This window comes from Ambystoma mexicanum, chromosome 8 (genome assembly GCF_040938575.1).
Source record: "Ambystoma mexicanum isolate Mex_15411 chromosome 8, UKY_AmexF1_1, whole genome shotgun sequence".
In the NCBI taxonomy this organism is placed as follows: Eukaryota; Metazoa; Chordata; class Amphibia; order Caudata; family Ambystomatidae; genus Ambystoma; species Ambystoma mexicanum.
This window is the reverse complement of record NC_090929.1, coordinates 618,542,370-618,566,041: the sequence shown is the minus strand read 5'-3', so window position 1 is coordinate 618,566,041 and position 23,672 is coordinate 618,542,370. Positions and strand designations below refer to the sequence as shown.

General features: G+C 45.1%; 1 protein-coding gene across 2 annotated transcripts in view; it reads left to right on the top strand.

The window, feature by feature from the left end:
• The window catches only part of PLEKHM2 (pleckstrin homology and RUN domain containing M2), a 775,621-nt gene that overhangs the window by 591,262 nt on the left and 160,687 nt on the right, over positions 1-23,672 (top strand). For both annotated transcript variants that reach the window (XM_069610321.1, XM_069610320.1), the window contains one exon: positions 7,950-8,129. In XM_069610321.1, coding sequence (XP_069466422.1) covers positions 7,950-8,129 — 180 coding nt within the window. The remainder of the gene's footprint in view (positions 1-7,949; positions 8,130-23,672) is intronic.

Here is a 23,672-nt window from a genome sequence, read left to right as displayed (position 1 = left end):
GAAAGGAGTGAGGAGGACGAGGAGAGTGAGGACTGGCGATGTGCATGACAGAGAAGCTAGGGTGAGTGGGTCAGGAGGGGGCTAGCAGACGAGAGGGATTCGGGTGTTGACCAGCGGTCCACCGATGGGGCTCAGACGGTATCAGGAATTACAAGTCAACAAGGGGCCCAGATGGTGGGGGGGGGGGGTCCAGCAGACAGGAAGGCCCAAGAGGAAGGCCCAGGGTCCAAGTGGTAGCAGGTAGCACTTCTGGAGATAGAAACTAGGTGGGGACGATGGGACGACAGGCAGGAGGAGCCCAGGAGGTTTAAAGGTTAGCAATCAGGTAGGGCTCTGGTGGTAACGATTGGTCCGAAGGAACAGAGAGCTCCGGAGGTAGCAGGTAGCCCACAAGAGGAACGAGGTCTAGTTATGGTGGGGGCTGGTAGACCGGAAAGGCCAAAGGGGGTAGCAGGCAGTTTGCAGATCCAAGGGTTAAGGTGGTAGCAGGCAGCCTAAGGGAAGAAAGAATCCAGATGGTGGCAAATCCAATGGATAAGGTGGTAGCAGGCAGCCCAAAGGAAGAAATAATTCAGGTGGTGCAGGTTCAAGGGTTAAGGTGGTAGCAGGCAGTCCAGGGAAGAAAGAGTCCAGTTATGGTGGAGGGTCAGTAGATATGAAGGGCCCAGGTGGCGGCTGGGGCCAGTAATCGGGTAGGGCCCGGATGATAGCAGCCAGTCTGAGAGTCAAAGGCACTGAAGGTGGCAGGCGGTCCGCAGGAGGAGAGTGCCCAGGACCCCAGTGATTGTGCAGGGGCCAGTAGACAGGACAAGCTCGGTTAGGAGCAGGCAGAGCACTAGTTAGATGCCCTGTGGTGGTGCCCGGGTGAACCCAGGTGAAAGAGGGTGGCGCATTGGCAAGTGTGAGAAGGTAGGCAGGGCAGCCAAGAGTGGCAGGTGGTGGCCCAATACACCAACCTGAGACTGGCAGGAGAAGGTCTGTCTGGTGCAGGGAGGGGCCCACTTGAATACTTGTCACTGTGAATCTCTATGTAACTGCCCTACAGCTCACATTGACCCCTCTTGGGATAAGCCTGGCTGTTCAATTATGCTACCAAAGAAAATGCTTTATTGGATCATTTTTGTTTGCGCCAAAAAATGAGTTCTTCAAAAATAGTAAAACAGTTGTGCTATTCAGTCAAAGTAGGTTTATTTTGATCAACATTCTTTTGCATTAAAGTGATGCCTACTTTTGCATTGATCACTCACAGAAAAAATAGCAGAGTACACTGACAAACATCTCCAACCACTAGCAGCAGGCTTATCCTCTTTTATTAAGGACACCAAACAAGTCAGTCAACAATTAGAATTAGTGCAGTGGGCACCCAATTTCCGGCTGGTCTCACTAGATGTTACAGCATTGAATACGAGTATCATACACAACAAAGGACTGGAAACCAGCAACTACTTTCTTAAACAAAGATCAGTGTTTTTTCAACAACAAAACTTGATTCTCGAGATGCTACACTTCACCTTGACGAACAACATTTTTACCTTTAACAAACAACTAAATAAGCAATTACAAGGTACGGCTATGGGAGCCAAATTCGCACCCTCGTATGCCAATCTATACATGGGGCACTTTGAAATTGAGCATGCGTGGCATCATCCAGCATACAACCAAAACAACAACGTGATCTATTGGGGCAGATATATAGATATTATAATGCTATGGAATGGAACCTTAGAACAACTTAACAACTACCATCAGTATCTAACCCAAAACTCATATAAGCTTACATTAACTTTACAACAAAGCATCTCACAAATAGACTTTTTAGATCTTCATCTGTTTATCTACAATAACATGATCCATACCACATTAGTCATAAAACCTACAGCAGTTAATAGTACATTACATGCCTCCAGCAACCACCCACATCACATAATTTGTAATATACCATATGGAGAACTCCTGAGAGTAAAAATAAATTGTACAATGGAAACTGAATTTAAAAAACATGCAAGAGCAACTATTAATACATTTTAAAAAAAGAGGATACAGTTAGAAACATCTTATGAATACGTATCAAAAAACAAAATTAACAACCAGAGAAGGCCTCCTTAAAAACAAACCTATAATGGACACACCCAAGGAATAAGAACGAGTGAGATTCATCACTACATATAGTATTAATAATTCTACAATCAAAAAGGCACTTGCAAAAAATTGGAATTTACTCAAAATAGATGAGGTTCTTAACTCTATTCTGGACAACGAACCAATAATTACATTTAGAAAATCCAAAAATCTTAAAGACATGATCAGTTCGTCACACTTTATACGCAACAAAAATGTAACCATTCGAAATTCATGGCTCAAACCACCTACACAAGGAAACTGCAAATGTGGCAATTGCCAAGTGTGCCAATTTTCCGATAATGGTAAGCTAACCATTCAAATTGCAAATGGATACAAGAGACACATTCTTCAACTGATTAACTGTAACAGCAAAAATGTTATCTACGGAATCCAATGGGTCTGCAGCAGGAATTATATAGGGAGCACTATAAGGTTATTGAAAATCAGAATCGGAGAACATATCCTGGCAATAAAGAACAAGGATCTAAAATCACCTTTGGCATTCCATTTTCTTCAAGAACATGAACCAACACAAATTAGAGACATTGGGCCTCATTACGAGTCCGGCTGTAACTGAGCCGGAAAAACCGGCAAGCTACCGCCGGACTCGTATTACCATTCTGCCTCCGTGATTTTCGGAATCACTGGGGCAGTACAACCCCGGTGACCCGCTAATTCCGGAGGTGGAATTCGGTAAATCCCCATTCCCATGGAGTCCCATAGGACTCCATGGGAATGGGGAAGTGGAAACACCGGCACCATCTCGTGATGGTGCCGGTGTTTCCACGTCCGCCTGCAGGCGGGTGTTAAACCTGCCAGGTCAGACCTGGTGGGAATGACACCTCCCGCCTGCAGAACCCGATCAGTCGGTCCGGAAACAACGATGGCGACGGGTATATCGCCACCGTTATTGCCGGACCGACTGACGCATAATGAGGCCCATTCACTTCTTTGAATTGGAAAAAGGAGAATTGCCCCCCAGATGAGGCAATTTAGAAAAATTGTTGAGACAAAGAGAAGCCTATTAGATATGCATTATGGACACCTGCCATACAGGCCTCAACACATACAGAACTGCACCATTTTCTTTGACAACCCACTATGACCCGTCTCTGCAGTGAATGATTGTTGACAGTATTACTCACACTCTTGCACCCAACTAGAAACTTAGCCATGACGAACCTTTGTTTTAAATGTTAAACTAATTGCATGTAAAATGAGCCGCAATATTTTTCATGAACTAGTTGGAAAAAAAAACTATAGAATGGATATATTAACTGCGAAACAATCAACAACTTGCATCAACTGGATAGAAAGAAATTACCCAAACAATGACGAGCACATGATGCTGCGAAAGCACATCACGTGAGCACCATTCATGTACAAATACAATTACAGATAAGGACTTCAAGATCCCGGAATTAATATAAATGCAATTATAAATAGTGATCCGGCAAGTAACCATGAGAACTTATAAATCATACACTGGGTATGAGAACATTACAATGCTACTTTTTGTGTAATACAAAAATATAGTAACTTATCATATTAACAATTCCAAATTTGAAGATGAAAACTTATGCACCTAACTAAATAATAGATAATCCTTTGTTAGCATTTTTGATAACTAAAACTCGAACGCATTGGCAAGTAAGTTTGAATTTGCCCAAACCAAAATGGCGGAAATGTGATGACGCGTTTGCGCACAATGGACGCATCATCATGAAAGTATAATATCCAGCCATTTTACATGTCCCGCGGCAATTGTACCGCAAGGACACCAGCTACAATTGAGAAAAACTTTGAGAAAAAACAATTATAACTCTTTAGGCAAGTTAAAGCATGCCACAAACTTAAGAAAACCTGTCTTAAATCTAAAACTAAGATCTAAAGTAAAACTCAAGAATGTACCCAAAACTTAAATAGCCACAATATTTATATTTTAGATAAACGAGTATAATTCATCCTGTCCTTATAACATCAAGAAAAATCACACTGTAATAATCCTTAAAAACAGGACCTCCACTAAGATGCTAGAAGTGCGTACTCAGCAAACAAACTAACCATAACAGGTAAGACAAACATGCCCAACTAGCATACAATCTTATTATTTCGCCAAACAGCAGAGTGCTTGACAATCCGCAACAAAATATTTTTCTCTTTATTGTAGGACAATTTGCAAACTCTGATCTAACTATCCAAAAGTAAAATTGGAAAGCAACAAAACGAGCTTTAAACTACAAGCAAGAAATACAAGTGTCTGATTAGTAAAGTATGTTAACAAAAAGCTTACAATTGTATATAACCTACAATACTCGTAACAACCATTGATACAATCCATATAACATTTCTCACAGGTTGCTTGCATTAAATTGAATCCAAGAACTACTAATATGCAAGATATTTAAGCAACTATATTACTTACTTGCATCAAACTGAATCCAAGAATCATCAAACCTCCTGATGAACCGTCCAATCTAAAAGACGGGGAAACACGTGTTGAGGTTAGAAGCTACTTGAATTATCTGTAATCAAATGAATGTAATTTGATGTATCTAAGTGAAGATAAATTCAGACTGAAGAAAATCATCTAAAAAAAATCTGAAAGAATTCTGAACAAGATAATTACCTCATCTAATCGACAAAAGACTAAGACTGAATGATCTAACTGATCTAAGCATGAACCCAATGCAAAAGTAGGCATCACTTTAATGCAAAAGAATGTTGATCAAAATAACCTATTTTGACTGAATAGCACAACTGTTTTGCTATTTGTGAATAACTTTCATTTTTTGGCACAAACAAATATGATCCAATAGAGCATTTTCTTATCGGCATTAGGGTCCTCGACAGCCTCAGGACAAATTGGATCCAGGATTGCAGCCTAATTACTATACTACACACACTCTTAAACGAACAAGCAATAGGGACTTGCCAGTTGCTGTTGCTGTTTTGATTCTTATTCTCAATCACGCTACCACCTGTGTAGTGCAGACTTATACCAAAGGTCGGCTTCCTATTGCCAGGCGGTCAGGGTTGTTGTAGTGCACCCAAAGGGTACTGCATACAATCTTGCCTAACAGGTGTCATTTTTAAGACTCTCCATGGTGTCTTTTAAAAGTTATCCTCTGACAACTTTTTGGCAGTAAGTGCCTATTGTTGCTGGGTTTCCCTATGGGCGCCACTTAACTTTATCTGGCTAACCTTGTGAGAACTACAGTTCCCAAGGGTAGAAAGGATCTTTGGATCCCTTTTACATTTTATTAGGTGAGACTAGCACTCCCCACCTTATGTGGAGTGCTTGGGAGACACTGAGTATCCCCTTTCTCATTTAAAATGTAACATTTATGTCACACAGACAAACTTAACTTTAATGGTTGGTGGCAGTGTACGTTTTTATTAATTCGGTCCACCTTCACCACGGGTTGTTTCCACAGCCCCGGTAAAGGCACCCATTGGTGCTCATTTTACCAAAATGGCCTGTCTTTTTTTTTCGCCATTTCAGCGTTCCTTGTCCTTTCTTGTTCCATCTCCTGACATCCAGGATGGGAAATTCCTTTGTGTTAACCTGATCTCCGGCGGGAATCCTGTGGATTCCCCGCCCAGGCTGCAGAGTGTCTGTGAAGGCAAGAAGCAAAGGAGGAGTCCAGAACTCTGCAGCCCTTTGTGTTCCAGTCTGACTGCAAGAATCCATTTCAAACTAAAAGGCTGGCTGTCTTGAAGGACTGTCAAAACCCCAAGTTTGAATGTTGCAAGGCTGTTTGATTGGCTGGGTTCCAACATAAAAGTCTGATCCTAGTAGCTGAAGAGGTAGTCCACCACTGGAATCAAAACCAAAGAGGAAGTTGAAGAAACCACAGCTGAGATGATTTCCAGCGACCGGAGAGCCTGCTTTGTAACCAGAGCCTGCTATAGCCCTTCCTTCCATTCGATCTGGAGACTCCGAAAAGGATGACCCTGGTGACACCCACTAGACTCGAAGACCTGCATTTTGAGGCATCCCACGCCGTGCACGGTCTTCCGAATCTCCATGAAACTTCGTGGGCATCCTGCTGGATCCCCAGGGACACGATTCTGGTCCGAAAAGTCCCCTCACCAGAGTGCTGAACCTTGCAAACGATGAGAATCCGACCAGCAATATTCTGTCGTCTTTGGTGCTCCTGAAAAGGCGCCAAACCCAGCTTCTAGACAAAGGAATCCCTCGACCCGGTTTTTGACTGCAGATCCTTATGTCTTCCTGATACAACTCTTCTTCTGTGCTGAGGTACTGTGTTGGCTGGGGTACTTAAGCCTTTTTGATTTATGTATAGCTTTAGGATGTTTTCTGTGATTGGGAGGCCACTCGTCCAGCTCACCAAGGCCCACTGTGGAATCCTCCTAGGATGTCTTCTCTGAAGTCCCTGCACCCTCAACTAACTTTAAAATGAAATACTTACTTGTGGAACACTGACTTTGCCTGCAACTGAACCCTAACTCACGCTGCCTACAGCTGGCACCTAGAGCACTAGGGTCCCTCTACTGCCTCTGATTGAACTCATATCATAGAATCAGGGAAGGACTGGATAAGAAAAGGGTTCTGCCTTGAAAAGAATCACACGTGTGCAAAAGTTACTTACTTGTAAAAGAAGTTGGTTGGTAACTGTTACAAATGTTCTTGCTTACCTTGAATGTGTGTTGCACTAGTCTGAAAAGTATATATAAGGTTGTTACTCACCTGTGAATTGGTTGTGCCTCTTCCCCAAAAGTAATGCAGTTGGTTTTACTTTACTCTTCCTGTTAGGATAAATGTATGAGTGTCCCCAATTGGGTCTTGCGTCCCCTGTCCAGAATTAGTCTGCCTTGGGTTATGCTTGCCTTTAAGTTTCTGATAGCCTCTTTAAAAAAGTATATAGGTTTACTTATCTGGTGTTAGCTGCGTGCCATCCTAAAACAAGTTAGAGTTATTGCTTATGTCAATCTGTGTTCCCCTGATCATAAAAAGCAACTGTAATGGACTACAACATTAGGTTTTACCTGCCTAGAAAAGCTGTGCCATGCCTGAAAAGTGTTCCCTTGGGTATAGCTAACCTTGGTCTGCCTGGTGCATACACCGTTATTGTAAAGAGTCCTTGTTTATCTTAGCCTGTGTTCCACTGAGCTGAAAAGCAGCTGTAATTGTATACTACACCAAAAAGGTCTTTCTCGCCTAGTATAACTGTTTTATCACAAAAGTAGTAGAGGTATATACTGTTCCTTAAATCTGTTACACTATTCAGAAAAGCATATTTGCAAGTTGGTTGACTGTGATTTTCTTGTTGAGCGTCACTGCATAACTGACAGGGTCTACTGCCCTTGTATTACTGTAAAGTAATCTGAAAGTAACTTATGGTTTTACTCCTCAAGAATAGGTTTGCCTTTTACTGAATGTGTATAAAAAGGTCTGACTTACCTTGAAATAATGTTGTGTTCTAAATAAGATCTGTGCTTTGATCTGTGTATTTAAAGCATAGTGTTGTGTTTTTATAATGTATTTATATGTGTTATGATGGTACTTGCACTCCCCAAGAATCTCTTGGTCTGTTTGTATAAAAAAAAAAAAAACTTTTTTACAACACACATCAGTGTTTCTTTGGACCATATGTATAATACCATTTCTTTGTACTGATTCTACAGCCCTCTCTCGCTCGTAAAATAAGCCTGGCTGCTCGGTCTACGGTACCATTAACTCGGGTGGTACAACCTTATACTAAGAATGGAGTCTTGTACTGTCTCAGTTGAATGGTTTTTACTAAGCCCTTAGTTGGACTTCAGAAAAACTGTACTAACATCTACTTCTTCCCATCCTGCAGGTGATCCCACCGGGTGTAGCTCCTATTCCGTGTATTCCCTGTTGCCTCGTAGTGACTGATGACAAAGTCTTCACATGCCATGAGGATTGCCAGACCTTTTTCTTCCGCTCACTGGGCAAATCTGAGCTAGCTGATGTGGCGTCTGTCTCTACTGAGCCCGGGAAGGAATATTGCATCATGGTGAGTGGGAACTAAAAGCAGAGGTGTGTGATTCCAGGTGTCACTCTTTGTGCTCCCTGGGATTGTCCTTGTTTGTTTGTCTGTAGCATTACATTCCTCTACACATCCTAGCTCAACTCTCCCTGAAGTAAATTTCACTTGACTAGCATGGGATATACTACTCAAACCTGCCCTCAGGATGGACTCGTACATATACCACCACACCTTATGATTGCCTCATGTGTAAGCTGTCCCCCTTTTTAGACTTAACTTTCTATACCCGTTTCCTTACAAGAATCCCCTAGGCATACCTGACCCCCTCTGTTATGTTATTTGGCATTTATATTGCGCCCTATATATCATTGGCATGATCTCAAAGTGCTTGTGGGTTGAACGCCCTTTGGGAACGTAGTCCAGGTCAGTCGAGAGAGTAGGGTAGAATACAGTGCTTGGATGCACTCAATATGTGTGCAGCCAGTGTGATTTGCGTGATGGTGACTGCATCCTAACGCTAGGTGCGGTGGTAGTGAGAGATCAGTCGAATGTGTGCAGTCAGGTGACTGGTCTCCGAAACTGCATTCTGGCGGTATTAGGCCTGTGTAGGATGTTTATTTGTGCTGCTAGGCCGATTTTATTAGTGGGTTATACCTGTGTTCTAAAAGGTTGTTGAATTATTCATGGAGAATTGTTTTTGTGTTCAGCTAGGCCGAAATTGATCGAGGGGTATAGCTGCGCTCTATTGTTTGTTGGTATAAAGTGGAGAGTGAGTATAGTGGTAGGAGAGGTGAGTGACTGACTGGAGTGGATGATGTACTCTTAGGAGCCCACTGTTTTGGTTACTTTCTGGGTCTGGATGAGCTGGCAGTGGTCGTCATGTTTTGCGGTAGCGGTACTCTGAGGTAGATTCAAAGGTTGGACTGGAATAAGTTATGATTTGCACGGTCAGAGGGTCATTATTCTTAGAAGGAGCACTGTGTCAGGGAGCCCATTTTCCAAGTTCCTGGTTGCGGTTTATAGCGGTTTCACAGGGTAGGACTTGGCAGGATACTGATTGTAGGTCAGGACATATCTCGGACCAACGTAGTCCTACTGAGGCAGTGGTGCTAAAGGACAGGCTGGACAGAAGCATTGTAGAGCCTGGTTGTTTTAGTGCCTTGAGTGGGTTCGTATCTTGGGTATGTAGTCGAGCACGGTAGGGAGCAAAATGGTATGATCAACTTTATGGCATGAGAGGCTGCTAGGCCTGTGAAGTAGAATCGAGAAGCAGAGAGTCAGCAGATGCATATCCCAGAGCCTACAGGACACTTAAGGTTGTCAGCTGTGGCCTCACAGTACCTAATTAGGCCTTGATGTCTTATTGGTCGGTTTCTGTGGTCCCTTCCCTGAGTATTCCTAGGAACACTTGTTGGCCGGCTGTAATTACTTTCCTATTTAGTGTCATTGAACTCGTGATTCTAGATTTTGGTTGGTTGCAGCGGCCCTAGATGGTCCTAATCATGGTTTATGGAAAAGGACAGGTTTTTAGAGCTTTGCGGAAGGCCATGTAGTCTTGGTTGTGTCGAATGTGAGGAGGGAGTGAGTTCCACAGAGTTGGAGCCAAGGTTTTTGTTAGGCAAGATTATGTGCAGTACCCTTTGGGTGCACTACAGCAACCATGTCCTCTTGGCCATAGGAACCCAACCTTTGGTATAAGTCTGTACTAAACAGGTTGGTAGTGTGGCTGAGCGGCCAGGCTTATCTCAAGAGGGTTCAATGTGAGCAGTGGGGATTTTACACAGATTCACAGTGACAAGTATCAAAATAAACACTTCTACTCAAGGTTTCTTGATGAAACAGTTATTCATTTATTTAACAGTAAGTTTGAATAAGCCTTCTTTAGAAGGGGCAATATAATAACACACAAATGCACTCTAAAATACACACTCTTAGTTCCTCTAAATCAGCAAGTACCCATTTGGGATGGCCCACAGATGATTCCTACACCTTCGGGTGACTTCAATAGCTAGGACACTGTGGACATTAATGTATCACTGGTACATTTAGAGCAATACTGAGATGGGTGTCAAAGTAAAGAGGTTTTAGAATAAAACAAGAGATCACACAAATATTCTGAAGCAGGTAAGTACTTTTAAACCCCCCAATGCAAAGTAAGTTAACCCTTTCCTGGAAGGAAGGAAAAAACACACAATCAGAGGGAAGAAGAGTCATCCAGGGAGCCAAGTTAGCCAATGTCAATTAGGCAAAAGTCTAGGTGAGCTGAAGCAGTTTGTTAATGTTAAGGTAATGTTTTAGAAGTCTTTGTAGATCAGGTAGAATCAATGAAGGGCCACATGCTGGGAGGCTTGTGAGGTAAAGAAGCTGCAAGCAACTCTACAGCAGCAACCAAGAGAAGTCTCAGCTGAGAACAAGTAAGGCTACACAACAAGAGGTAAGTCCCCTTAGTTTTACTGTGCCTTTGGTTTGAAGAAATGGCTCCAGCTGACTTCTATTCCTGTGCAGCTCTGCAGATCCTGTGTTCCTTTGCCTCAGTCGTGGGGACAAGAGGGAGGACTTCCGGGGACTCCTGCACTGCAATGGAATGATCAACCACAGCAAAGGGCAAACTTCAATTCAGCGTCACTTCATGGTTTCAGCTCCTCGCGTCTCAGCAAACAGCACCACTGTGGTTCTTGGCTACCACTCTGCACTTTCCTAGCATCTGGGGGTCTAGCACTCTGTTGTGGTGCCTGAAGCTTGGTTAGTCCTGCTTCCTGGGAGTTCGGAGGATCTTTCAGAAGCTTGGGTCCGACGTACAAGTGGTGTTCCTCTCTCTGGCACTTTGGTTCCAACAGCAGCAGCAGTGGAAGTAAAGCCAGCTCTGAGAGGATGTCCAGACGAGTTCTCTTTGGAGTTGATTGCTCCCACCAACTCAAGGGGAGAAGTCGTCCTTGCGGGGCTTTTCTAGTCAAGGTGAATTCAGAGCTTCAGCACAGCAGCAGGGCTTCACCGGGCAAACCAACGGTCCAGGAGTTTCAGCAGGTTTCTCTTCCAAGTTCTTCTTCAGATTCCTACATCCAGTCGTCGACTCTGCCTTCCAAGCCAAAAAGCCTTGCCTTTTATGCAGGTTTCTCCCATTCATTCCAGCCTAGCTGTCACACAGCAGGGTGGCTGTCCTTGGGGATTCAGCACAGGGAGTTTCGGACACCTCCCTCACTTCCTACCCCTGCCAGACACCTGGATCCAGAGGCGAGTTTCACTTGTGAATCCTGCCAAAGACAAAGCGAACAAAGGGACCAAACCCAGGTTTGGCACGCAGAGTATATCTCAAGAAGGACCTTCCCATCAAGAAATAGCTAAAAAGGAAGACCTGGCCATTTTGACAAAATGGGCACCCATGGGTGCTTTACTGCAGCTGCGAACGCAGCCCGCGGTAAAAACAAACAATGGTAGTTAAAAGTAAACCACTGCCAACAGCCATTAATTGTAGGAAGGGTAACATAAAATTGTTACATGAGAAACAAGAGAAAGGGGACACTAAGTAACCCCTTCAGCAATCTATTGTAAGATAGCACAGTGAGTAGAACGCTCGCTTTGACATCCGTGCAGAGCCTGCCCACGCAGGTTCGAATCCCGGCAGGGCCAAGCTCAGCTTTTCATCCTTCCGATGTTGATAAACGAGCACCACATACCGTGGGTAAATATAAGCAGCAGTCAGATGCCTGAGGGTTTGTAGCGCTATATAAAATAAAATCCAAAAATACAAATGGTGTGTGCTGGGTCTAGAAAGTTACAAAATGTAAGTAAAGTAAATTTCACTTCACTGCTCTTGGAAACAGTACTTTCACTGAGAGAAGGTATTTAAACCTTTGGGAAATCTGAAAGACTGCCCAGTGCCAATGCACTGAAGGTGCTGTGTGCCACAATGTAAAAAGTTGATGCCTATGGAGTTTCAGACTCCACAACCAAAAGAAACTGAGTCCAAATAACAGAAAAATACACGAGAGGGTGGAAAAAAGGGTCTCCCTGTCTCCAGTTTCAAAATTAAGTCCTAAAATCCAGCAAAAGTGCTGGGGGTCTCTAAGGTAGAGAGGAATTGGCATATTTCTGAAAATTCTCCCTAACACTCATCACCCCCCCCCCCACCAGACTAAGGGACAGGAGGATTTAATCCACCCCTGGATGAATCTCCTTACTCCAGTCGGTCATACTTTCTGGAGAGACAATCAGCATGTTGGTGGTTACACCCTGACCTGTGTTCTATGGTATAATCAAACCCCTGAACGCTGATGGACCTTCTTAAGAATTTAAGATTTTCCCGCTTCATCTGCATTAACCATCTCAAGGGTTGGTGGTCTGTTTGAATTACAAAAGTAGATCCACACAAGTATGGTCTAAACTTATTCAAAGGCCACACAATGGCAAAACATTCACGTTGCTTTTTGCTGTCCGGTGTGCGTTATTTTGCTTCTTTTGGTCTCAGACATATTAACTCTTTTGGTGGCTAGCAGCGTTGGTGAACTGAACCGCTGATTCCAGGTTGCTGTGCCTTTAATTCTGAAAGGAAGGAAGTGGCTGCGTGAGGAGCTCCACTCCTCTCTACATCAAAACCACCTGCGGTCCGCAAAGTGGTTAAGTGGCTGCAGTCATGCAGGCATCAGGTAAGGGTAAAGCTCCCCCTTGCAGACCGTGTCCATAGCTGCGGGTGACACCGGTGGCATTATTACAATACCACACGACATCCAAAAGCCCAGCCTACATAGCGTTACTTGCTTGCACCGTGCGGAGACTGCAGTGCTCTGGCCCTTTGATCCGCATTGGCTTGGAAGCACTAAAGGAATGCAGTGTGAAATTCCTGCTTTTTTTCAAACAACGTTTTTGTACACAATGGCTATCCCAGAGACAGCCACAGAACCTCTTGTATCACCAATGAAGGACATGCTGTCTTTACGCCTCTTAGACATTTGTGTGGAAATCACTGCCAAGACAAGTTCTCCACGTAACATTTTGGAAAACTTGCATGAGTGTTCTGAACAAGTACGGCAGGATGTGACTCTGCTAAACGTAAACAGCAACATGCCTAAAGTATTGGATCCTGTCATTGGGTCACAAACATGCATGACAGAGCTAGGCACAAAAATAAACGTAGACCTGCCAATTTTGCCCTTAGGCAATGGACGGAGCACGCTTGACAAGGGAGGAAGGGGAGTTAAGACTGTGTTTTTGAAAACATATACGTTTGGGACAGCGTGTACAAACAAACCCAAGAAGCAGCCCTGCAATGTACCAGGTTCTTCGGCCTGTAAACCTATGGGCCTGACCCCAGTCAATCTACAGGCGAAGCAATGTTTCTTCTATGCTCGCACAAAAACAGGTATGCTATCGGAAGGAACATCGTGTACTGTAGAAAACCACTTGACTCTTCCAATTAATGAACTACCTCTTCAGGGCAAAGACAATTCTCCACTCCTCAATGAAACATTAGTAAATGGAAATCAAGAATGTGTATCCCCCATGATCTTACAGGGAACTCTGATCCAGAATTAAGCCTAGAGGCTGGACGACAATTGGTACAATCTATAGAGGATGAGCAAGCAACAGACCCCAAGAAAATCATAGAAGTGGGCAGATCACACTCCTTGCCAAAAGGATATGCCTTGGACGAAATACAGAGTGCAATATCAAAGAAACAGTCACATACAGGAGAAATATTAGCAAAACATTGAAGGACAGAGGGTGCTGAACTGCCGATTGCCAGCAGGCACAATTTAAGTCCTTCCTGAACGCTGTTTAAAGCACCAAAACGCTGACGACTCACATCCTCCGCAGATGACTTCAACATAGCGGAAATTAACAAGATATCAGATGAAGACTTGTTATTAGATTTAGTTGCTGCCCAAATGAAGGAGAAAACTACGACACCTCGGCTCATAGATGCCAACATGATTGTGGCCTTCTCTCAGACAGTGGCCCTGTTCATGAAAATGTAGCTGATCAATTGAAGGATCCAAGTACTCTTTTGGCTATGCTCCACTCAAAAATGATTTTTGTCAAAGGGTTTATTGCAGCCCTACAAGGAAATATGGATAAAAAATCTTGAGCACATTACACACTTCTTGAAGAGCATTTTAGAGCCTATCATAGAAGAAAAGGAAAAACAGAGGGCATCAATGATAATAATTCACAGGTCCTCCCCACTGTATGTCGAGGACATAAACGACATTCCGACTCCAGTAGCACCGGTTGAAGACCTGGTAACTCTTGATGAATGTTCAAAACACACTGAAGCAGGAGTTATGAACAGAAATGTTTCACGGAAAAAACAGGATAAAATTGATCCGCTGTTTTCAGAAAAAAGTACCCCTACAAATCCCTTTCTCAGGAACGGATCAACCGTTGTTGGACCCCTCAAGGGACAAACTACAAGTTCCAATATTGCACACGAAACAGAATCAATTGTGGCGTTAATTCCCCGGACTTTGCTCAGCTTAAAACTATGGGATTTTTTTCTAACCCTTGGATCCACCACAAAATATAAGTGGGTCAAGCATGGCAGCTACTATTAAAAACACATCCTCAAAGAAAGTCTTGTGTAAGCCATTAAAAGTAATGCCAGAGATTTCACTACCTAAACAGAGAAGAAAAATTGAATTGGTAAGAAACATAAGGTCATCTAAAGTTAGGCCCATTCGTATAGACTTAACATGAAGAACTGACCAGTGGGTATCTTGTAGGGAGAGCTCCTCAGAAGATTCAATGAACGACTCAGTAAAGAGCATACAGGATGAGGGAGATCATCCAAGATCCTCAAGCAATCCTTTGGACCAGCCTATAGCTATAGGACAATGAGTACACTACGTGAAGGACACATCTATAGGTTTTGATGATTTGATGAACCTTTCAACTTATTCGCAAGACTGGGAAGAGGTCTTTCCTATGAGTGACACGCTGGTAGAACGCCTAGTCGTATTGAGATAGTCATCGCATGAGTGGACGTCCACTTTATGTAACGGATAATGAAAGTATCAGCGAACAAGAACTCTCCCCTGATCGATGGAGGTCAAATGAAAACAATGGTAGTAATCAACCAGGACCAGCTCCCCACAGGCCTCATGAACGGTTAAGTCTCTTCACAGGTGCATATGGGCAATCTAAATCCAGTAAACAAGGGGGATTCTCAGTCTAAGAGCCGGCAACCCCGCTTTAAGACACTAGAACAGAAAAATCGACAACTAAATAAACTTTTTGGGGGAATAAAGGGCGCTCACTAGATGACATTAAAAAAGACAGGAGCTCCTTCCGGCCGGCCCTTGGGCTACGAGAAGCAAACAATACTAAGGCCTCCAAAATAAAGTTGGAATTGGAGAGAATATTGCATATGAAGGATGATTTAATCCTCAATAGAGGCAACATCCTGAGACTCTTGAACAGTGTTCCTGCGCTTACCTCGATCCATTCCAAGGATCTCCACTTCGTTGTCTTTCCAGAAGAACGACGGAAAGATAAGGTTGTTATTCACATCCTCTCAAAAGAAACACTACAGCTACTGGTTAGAGAAACTCTACAACTGACTAGGATGGGCTTTTCATTAAAAGTAATACATCCATATGCATTTGAAGATACAGAATTACTAGAGGAACTCTGTAGATCCTTCCCGAAAGGGCCGAACGTGTTAAGCAGTAGAACCTGTAGTTCTCAGGGCAACGATCATAAGAGACCGACTACTGTGAGCCCAAAACAAAATGACAACTCAACATCACCAAGGAACCTTAGGATAGTTGTGGACAACTCGTATCCTAAGGAACATGGGTCTCGACATCAAGATAAACATGCAGAGAATAAAGGAGGATGGGAGTGGTCAGCAGGGGCCCTAGCACCTAACTCCTAATGCCAAAGGTGCAGGGAGGGACGATACTCTGGCTTCACCCTGGGTTGCTGGAATACCAGTGGTTCCAAACACTTGTTTGGCGAAGGGGAATTTCCTTACGAGATGGTTGTTATAGCCTGTTTTCAGGTAACTTGGCTAAGGGGCACTCCAATTCTCAAAGGTTATGCATTTTATTTGAATCGGCCATTAAAGGACAAAAGGGTCGAACTATGGCATGCTTGCTCTGCCTAGTAAATATCCACAACTGCTTTAAGGTAACTGTAATGCTCACCTGAATCCCTCGGAGGCGCAGGTCCGGGCTGGGAGATTTCAGTCTTCTAGGGTCACGCGCAGGCCTCTGGTAACACCCTGGATGGGCCCTCTCCTCACCGTAATTTTGACCGGGAGGGGGAGGTGTCTTAGATAGGTGAAAGCGGAGCTCTCCATCCTGCGTCTGTGCAGGGGCGCTAATGCCAGTTGCTTCACTGGTTAATAGCCCAGCCTCTTGATTGCAGAGGATGAAGTCGGGGAGCAAGGCCGTCGTTAGCCGCACGAACGGTAATTGCTTGAATATGGAGTTTTATTTATATGTCCCCTTAAATGTCTCTTGCCTTTGCAGGTCCGGTATGCAGATAAGGTAAGCGAGAAGAATGCCGGGGCTCGTGAAGGCACGTAAGCAAAAGAATGTTATTCGAAGTTAAATGCACTTCTTAATGTCTCTTTTCCTTTTTTCAGGTAGCCTTAGCAGCCGGCGTTGGAGATGGACGCCGAGGTACGTGCCGGAGTATGGGCAAGCAGATTACAGCTAGAAGGCACGTGAGTAGTGATGGCGTACAGTGCCATTAATGATGTCCTTCTTGTTTTTGCAGGTGCGGTTAAACAGCGCTTGGCGGAGATCGAGGCGTACGTGGCACAGGTAAGCAAAATTATCACGGAGGTTCACTAACCACTGTTCTTTGTTTCCGCAGGGTTGCCGGAGTATGAAGAGTGCGGTACACGGCCTCGGAATGCTCCGATGGACGAGGCAAGTGCAGCGCTGGTTTTGCCTTGTCCTAACCTGGTGTCCTTGTTCTCTTTCAGACGCTGCTGAAGACTGAAGACTGAAGACTGGTTTCCGGGAGGTAAGACTGAAGATTTCTTGTTCACAGATGCAGAAGCTGAAGATTCTCTGGAGCTGACACGGTGAGCGTCCTGCTGCTAGTGCAGAATAACGCGAAGCATGTTGCACTGATCGGGTGTGGTTTAAATAGGCTACTGGAGTGCTTAAGTGTCTCCTTCCACAGCCTCGCCCAGGCAAGAAAGAAGTTCCAGCTTCCAGAACAGTTCCAGTATCCAGTCCCAGGGAGTGGTGCTGGCCACACCCAGAAGGTAAAGTAGTTCCAGCCAGGAATGGATGAGGATATCATCCTACAGGTAAGTGAGCAGCATGGTCTGCAGCAGGTAAGTTCACCCAAGCACCATTCCTCTCAATATGAGCCCGGCGCTTCCTGTGCCGGGACTGGGTTCCCTTATGAGCCTGGTGCCACTGGCACCAGGACAAGGTCCAAAAGGCCCCTGTGGGGACCGACTGGTGCCTGGAATGGAAGTTGTGACCCTGCTTCCAAGGATGTTGGGCTGGGTCTGACTCTTTGGAGGCAGCGGTCATGACAGCACCCCCCCCCCCCCCCTCAAGGCCCCTCCCAAGCTTGTCTTCTCCGGAGGCTTTGGCTTGTTGGGAAAAGTCTGATGAAACTTCCTGACTAGACGAGGTGCATGGACATATTCTGAAGGCTCCCAAGATCTCTCCTGGGGGCCAAATCCCTTCCAATCAATCAGGTAGTACAGTTTTGATTTGGAAATTTTGGAATCCAAGATGTTTCGAATTTCAAATTCGAATTCTCCATCAACCTGGATTGGCTCTGGAGGTTTAGTCAAACGGGTTCTGGGTTGCATAGGTTTTAGGAGAGAAACATGGAAAACGGGATGTATCTTCATCCGAGTAGGTAGTTCCAATTTCACAGCCACCGGATTTATCACAGCCGTGATCGTGTAGGGTCCTAAATACCTTGGGTTGGAGGTGCGTGGTCCTTTTAGGGATAAATGCTTAGTGGACAGCCAGACTTGATCTCCTACTTGGTATTGAGGGGCCTCTTTTCGATGTTGATCCGCTCCTTTCTTATACATTTCCTTGGCTCGTTGAAGGTGGGCTGTGGCTTCCTTAAATGCTTGAGTTATTGTCGCATGCAGATGGTCTACAGCGGGCGTTCCGAGAGCTTGTGGTGGATCCAAATTAGAGGTTCGAGGATGAATCCCATACAGCAGAAAAAAAAGGGTTTTTCCAGTTCCTGAATGGATTGAATTGTTGTAGGCGTATTCAGCAATCCAAAGGACATCCTTCCAAGTGCCCTCCAATTGTTGCAACATGCAGCGTAGATATTGTTCCAGAGTTTGGTTAGTCCTCTGTCTGCCCGTCAGTTTGGGGGTGATGGCTGGTGGAAAGTCGTACATCAATTTGCGCTAAACGACAACAACTTCGCCAAAAATGGGAAATAAATTGGCTCCCTCGATCGGAGATTAACACTGAAGGGAAACCGTGCAACCGGACGATGTTTTCAAGGAATTCTCGGGCCAAAACGGGAGCTGTGGGTAAACCTTTCAGTGGAATAAAATGAGCCATTTTTGAAAAAAGGTCCACGATTACTAGAATTGTGTTGTATCCGGCGCAGGGGGGTAAATCCGTGATAAAAATCCATTGAGAGAGTATGCCAAGGGCATGGTGGAATGTCTATTGGATGTAGCAGACCTGCTGGTCTTTCCTTCTGACTCTTGTTTTGTGCGCAGATGCCGCAAGAAGCCACAAAATCTTTAATATCTTTCCTCCAAGATGGCCACCAATAATGTCTTTTGATTTTCTCTAAGGTTTTGGCAACTCCCGGATGTCCTTCTATTAGAGAATCATGGTAGCAGGTGATGACCTGCTTCTGTAAGTCAACACATGGCAAATAATAGTCTTCCTTGGAAATACAATAGATTCTGATCTATCGTAAAATCTTTTCCTTTCAGTTGCCAATTCAATGAATCTTCAGGAGTTATTAGTTGACTGACTTTCGCTTCGATATCTTCAAGGGATAGCGTTTTGATTACTCCCAGTATCTTTTGTTCGGGGATTATTGGTACCGGCTCTGGATTAGCTGTGTGTTCGTCTATCCCTATTCGGGAAAGGGCATCTGCTTTTCCGTTCTTATTGCCTGGCCGATACGTGATCACAAAATCAAATTCCGTGAAGAATAATGCCCAGCGGAGTTGTCTCGAAGATTGGGCCTTGGCTGACTTCAGATACTGGAGGTTACGATGATCAGTGATTACAGTAACAGTGTGCCGGGCTCCCAGGAGATAATGCCGCCAGGCCTTAAAGGCGGACTTAATTGCCAGAAGTTCTTTGTCCGTAATTGTGTAGTTGATTTCAGGGGCCGAAAATTTGCGGGACCAAAATGCCACAGGGTGTAATTGGTGTGTTTCGGGATTTCTTTGTGATAGCACAGCCCCCATTGCGAGGCTGGATGCGTCTGTCTCGACGATATAAGGAAGTTCTGGACGAGGATGCTTTAAGACTGGAGCGGAGATAAATTTGGCTTTCAATTCTTGGAAGGCTTGTTCGGCCTCTGGAGTCCACTCGAATTTTTTATTCTTTTTCAGAAGGGCCGTGATGGGTTGAACTACTCGAGAGAATTCTGGAATGAATCGCCGGTAAAAATTAGCGAAGCCCAACATGCTCTGTACTCCTTTCACAGAAGTTGGGGACGGCCATTTGGTGATAGCGTCCACCTTTCTTGAGTCCATGTGAACTCCATTGGGTGACAAGATGAACCCCAAGAATTCGACTTCCTTTACATGAAAAGTACACTTTTCCAATTTAGCAAACAAACGGTGTTGGCGAAGTCTCTGTAGAACCGCTGTGACATGTCTTCGGTGATCAGCTTCTGAGGATGAGTATACCAGGAAGTCATCGATATAAACAATTACGCATACATCAATAAGTTCTCGGAAAACGTCATTCATAAAGAACTGGAAGGCGGCCGGGGCGTTACATAGTCCAAAGGGCATTACTTGATACTCAAACAATCCGTATTTAGTGCGAAAGGCCGTCTTCCATTCGTCACCCTCCTTAATGCGTACCAAGTGGTAAGCTCCTCTGAGATCTAGCTTTGTGTATATGCAGGCTCCTTTAACTTGGTCCAATAATTCGGGAATCGGAGGCAAAGGATATCTGTTTTTGACTGTAATCTGGTTCAGGGCGCGATAGTCGATACATGTTCTCAGGTCACCTTCTTTTTTCGGAACGAAGAACAAAGCTGAAGAAACTGGAGATTTCGAGGGACGAATGAATCCGTTAGCCAGATACTGGTCCAAGTATTGCCTGAGATGGAGATTTTCTGGCTCAGTGAGAGCATATATTCTACTGCACGGAGGAGTAGATCCAGGTACTAGGTCTATCTGGCAGTCGTATGACCGATGCGGGGGCAAGGTGTTGGCCTGATCTTTCTGGAAGACATCGCGGAACTCTTGGTATTCTGGAGGCAATTGGGGGCTCTCGGAAGCGATGGCTGCTAGCCTGTTATCGGTTCGAGGATAGCAAGTTGGGGCGCATTCTGGAAACCGGATTACCTTGGCTCGCCAGTCTATCGGAGGATTGTGCTTTTCCAACCAAGGAATTCCCAGGATTACTTGAAACTGCGGGGCCTTGATTACATCAAACACGATCTTCTCCCGATGTCCATCTTGGCATAGCAACGTCACTTCCATGGTGGTGTGAGAAATCGGTCCGGAAGCTATTTCTGTACCATCCACTGTAGTGATTACGTCTTTAACCATCTTAGAACATAGAGGAAGATTCATCCTGGTTGCCATATCTTGATCTACATAGTTACCGATTGCTCCGCTATCAATGTATGCTTTAATAGCATGCATGCGATCTGGTCGATCTGGACTTATGAGGACCATAGGCATTACCAAATGCGAGGTCACGGAACTGGTTTTAACGCTCGGCAAGCGGACCTCTACACTTGTTGGGCGAGGTCGTTTCCCGATTCTAGTTTTTCAGCATTCTTATCGGAAGCTCCTACAGCCTTCTTGACCGGTTTCACTGAACAATCACGAAGGAAATGTCCGGAATTCCCACAGTAGAGGCACAGCTGTAATTGTCTTCTCCTTTCCCGTTCCTTTTGGGTTAATGGTCCTTTAACAACCCCTATCTGCATGGGCTCCACGGAATCTTTTCCTTTAGCGGAGCTCTGAGGACTTGAAAATATTTCGGTTTCAAATCTGGAACGATCGGTCTTCCTGTTCTGTAGCCGGTGATCTAATTGGACTACTAGGTCGATATAATCGGAACAATCTTGCGGAGGATTCACCACCTGTGCTAAGACATCTTTAAGTTCTCCACGCAGCCCTCTGTAGAAAAGCGTGATTCTCTTATCCTCAGGCCACCTAGTCTCAACCACCAGTCTGTTAAAAGATGCTATGTATGCCAGGAGATCCTGATTCCCTTGTCTTAGTGATAGGAGTTCATTGTCCAAGGCCTGCCCCTGTGAGTGTCTTGCGAACAACTTTTCCATACTGGTCTGGAAATCTTGAAAGTTATGGAGGATCGGATTATCCTGTGTCACAAGAGGAATGGACCAATCTGCAGCACTACCGCTAAGATAGGAAAGTACGAACGCTACTTTGGTTTGGTCAGTTGGGAATGCGGCGGGTCTACATAGAAAGTGCAAGCGGCATTGGTTGATGAATACTGCAAACCGTTTTGGATCACCTGAAAAACGTTCGGGCGGGGCCAAAGGCACATTCCCTGGCAGATTAATTTGCACCGGATTATTTGAGGTTGTAGGAGTGTAGCTCCCTCCCGAGGCAGGCAGAGGCGTCTGTCCCGCCTGTGTTTGTAACAACTGTCTGGCCAGATCATCCGTTCGCTCTTTGGAAACGATCAACTCCCTTCGTAAAGCATTTGTCTCTTGGCGGGATGCCTGTACTTCAGCTCTCAGTGCCCCAAGCAATTGGGCCAATTGATCTGTGTCTGAGGTTTCCATTGCGCCTGGGTGGGAAATTTGCGGTAGGCTTCGCGTTCTGTAACGCTCACCTGAATCCCTCGGAGGCGCAGGTCCGGGCTGGGAGATTTCAGTCTTCTAGGGTCACGCGCAGGCCTCTGGTAACACCCTGGATGGGCCCTCTCCTCACCGTAATTTTGACCTGGAGGGGGAGGTGTCTTAGATAGGTGAAAGCGGAGCTCTCCATCCTGCGTCTGTGCAGGGGCGCTAATGCCAGTTGCTTCACTGGTTAATAGCCCAGCCTCTTGATTGCAGAGGATGAAGTTAGCCGCACGAACGGTAATTGCTTGAATATGGAGTTTTATTTATATGTCCCCTTAAATGTCTCTTGCCTTTGCAGGTCCGGTATGCAGATAAGGTAAGCGAGAAGAATGCCGGGGCTCGTGAAGGCACGTAAGCAAAAGAATGTTATTTGAAGTTAAATGCACTTCTTAATGTCTCTTTTCCTTTTTTCAGGTAGCCGTAGCAGCCGGCGTTTGAGATGGACGCCGAGGTACGTGCCGGAGTATGGGCAAGCAGATTACAGCTAGAAGGCACGTGAGTAGTGATGGCGTACAGTGCCCTTAATGATGTCCTTCTTGTTTTTGCAGGTGCGGTTAAACAGCGCTTGGCGGAGATCGAGGCGTACGTGGCACAGGTAAGCAAAATTATCACGGAGGTTCACTAACCACTGTTCTTTGTTTCCGCTGGGTTGCCGGAGTATGAAGAGTGCGGTACACGGCCTCGGAATGCTCCGATGGACGAGGCAAGTGCAGCGCTGGTTTTGCCTTGTCCTAACCTGGTGTCCTTGTTCTCTTTCAGACGCTGCTGAAGACTGAAGACTGGTTTCCGGGAGGTAAGACTGAAGATTTCTTGTTCACAGATGCAGAAGCTGAAGATTCTCTGGAGCTGACACGGTGAGCGTCCTGCTGCTAGTGCAGAATAACGCGAAGCACGTTGCACTGATCGGGTGTGGTTTAAATAGGCTACTGGAGTGCTTAGGTGTCTCTTTCCACAGCCTCGCCCAGGCAAGAAAGAAGTTCCAGCTTCCAGAACAGTTCCAGTATCCAGTCCCAGGGAGTGGTGCTGGCCACACCCAGAAGGTAAAGTAGTTCCAGCCAGGAATGGATGAGGATATCATCCTACAGGTAAGTGAGCAGCATGGTCTGCAGCAGGTAAGTTCACCCAAGCACCATTCCTCTCAATATGAGCCTGACGCTTCCTGTGCCGGGACTGGGTTCCCTTATGAGCCTGGCGCCACTGGCGCCAGGACAAGGTCCAAAAGGCCCCTGTGGGGACCGACTGGTGCCTGGAATGGAAGTTGTGACCCTGCTTCCAAGGATGTTGGGCTGGGTCTGACTCTTTGGAGGCAGCGGTCATGACAGTAACCTGGGTGAAGAATGTCTCCCCTTTAATCCAAATTGACTTGCTTGAGACGAAAACTTCACGTGATAACATCACAGGAGGTTGGCTAATCTGTAATCTCTACTGGATTTCTAACTCCGAGCTGGCCAAGAACTTTATCGATCAAGTCTTGAATGAAATTGACGATGCCAGAGTGGTAAGGAAAGACATTAAGATAATTATATGTGGAGATCTTGATATTCACTAATTCAGTCCCGATCTGATCCTGATAGAAAATCCACTCTAAAATTCAGA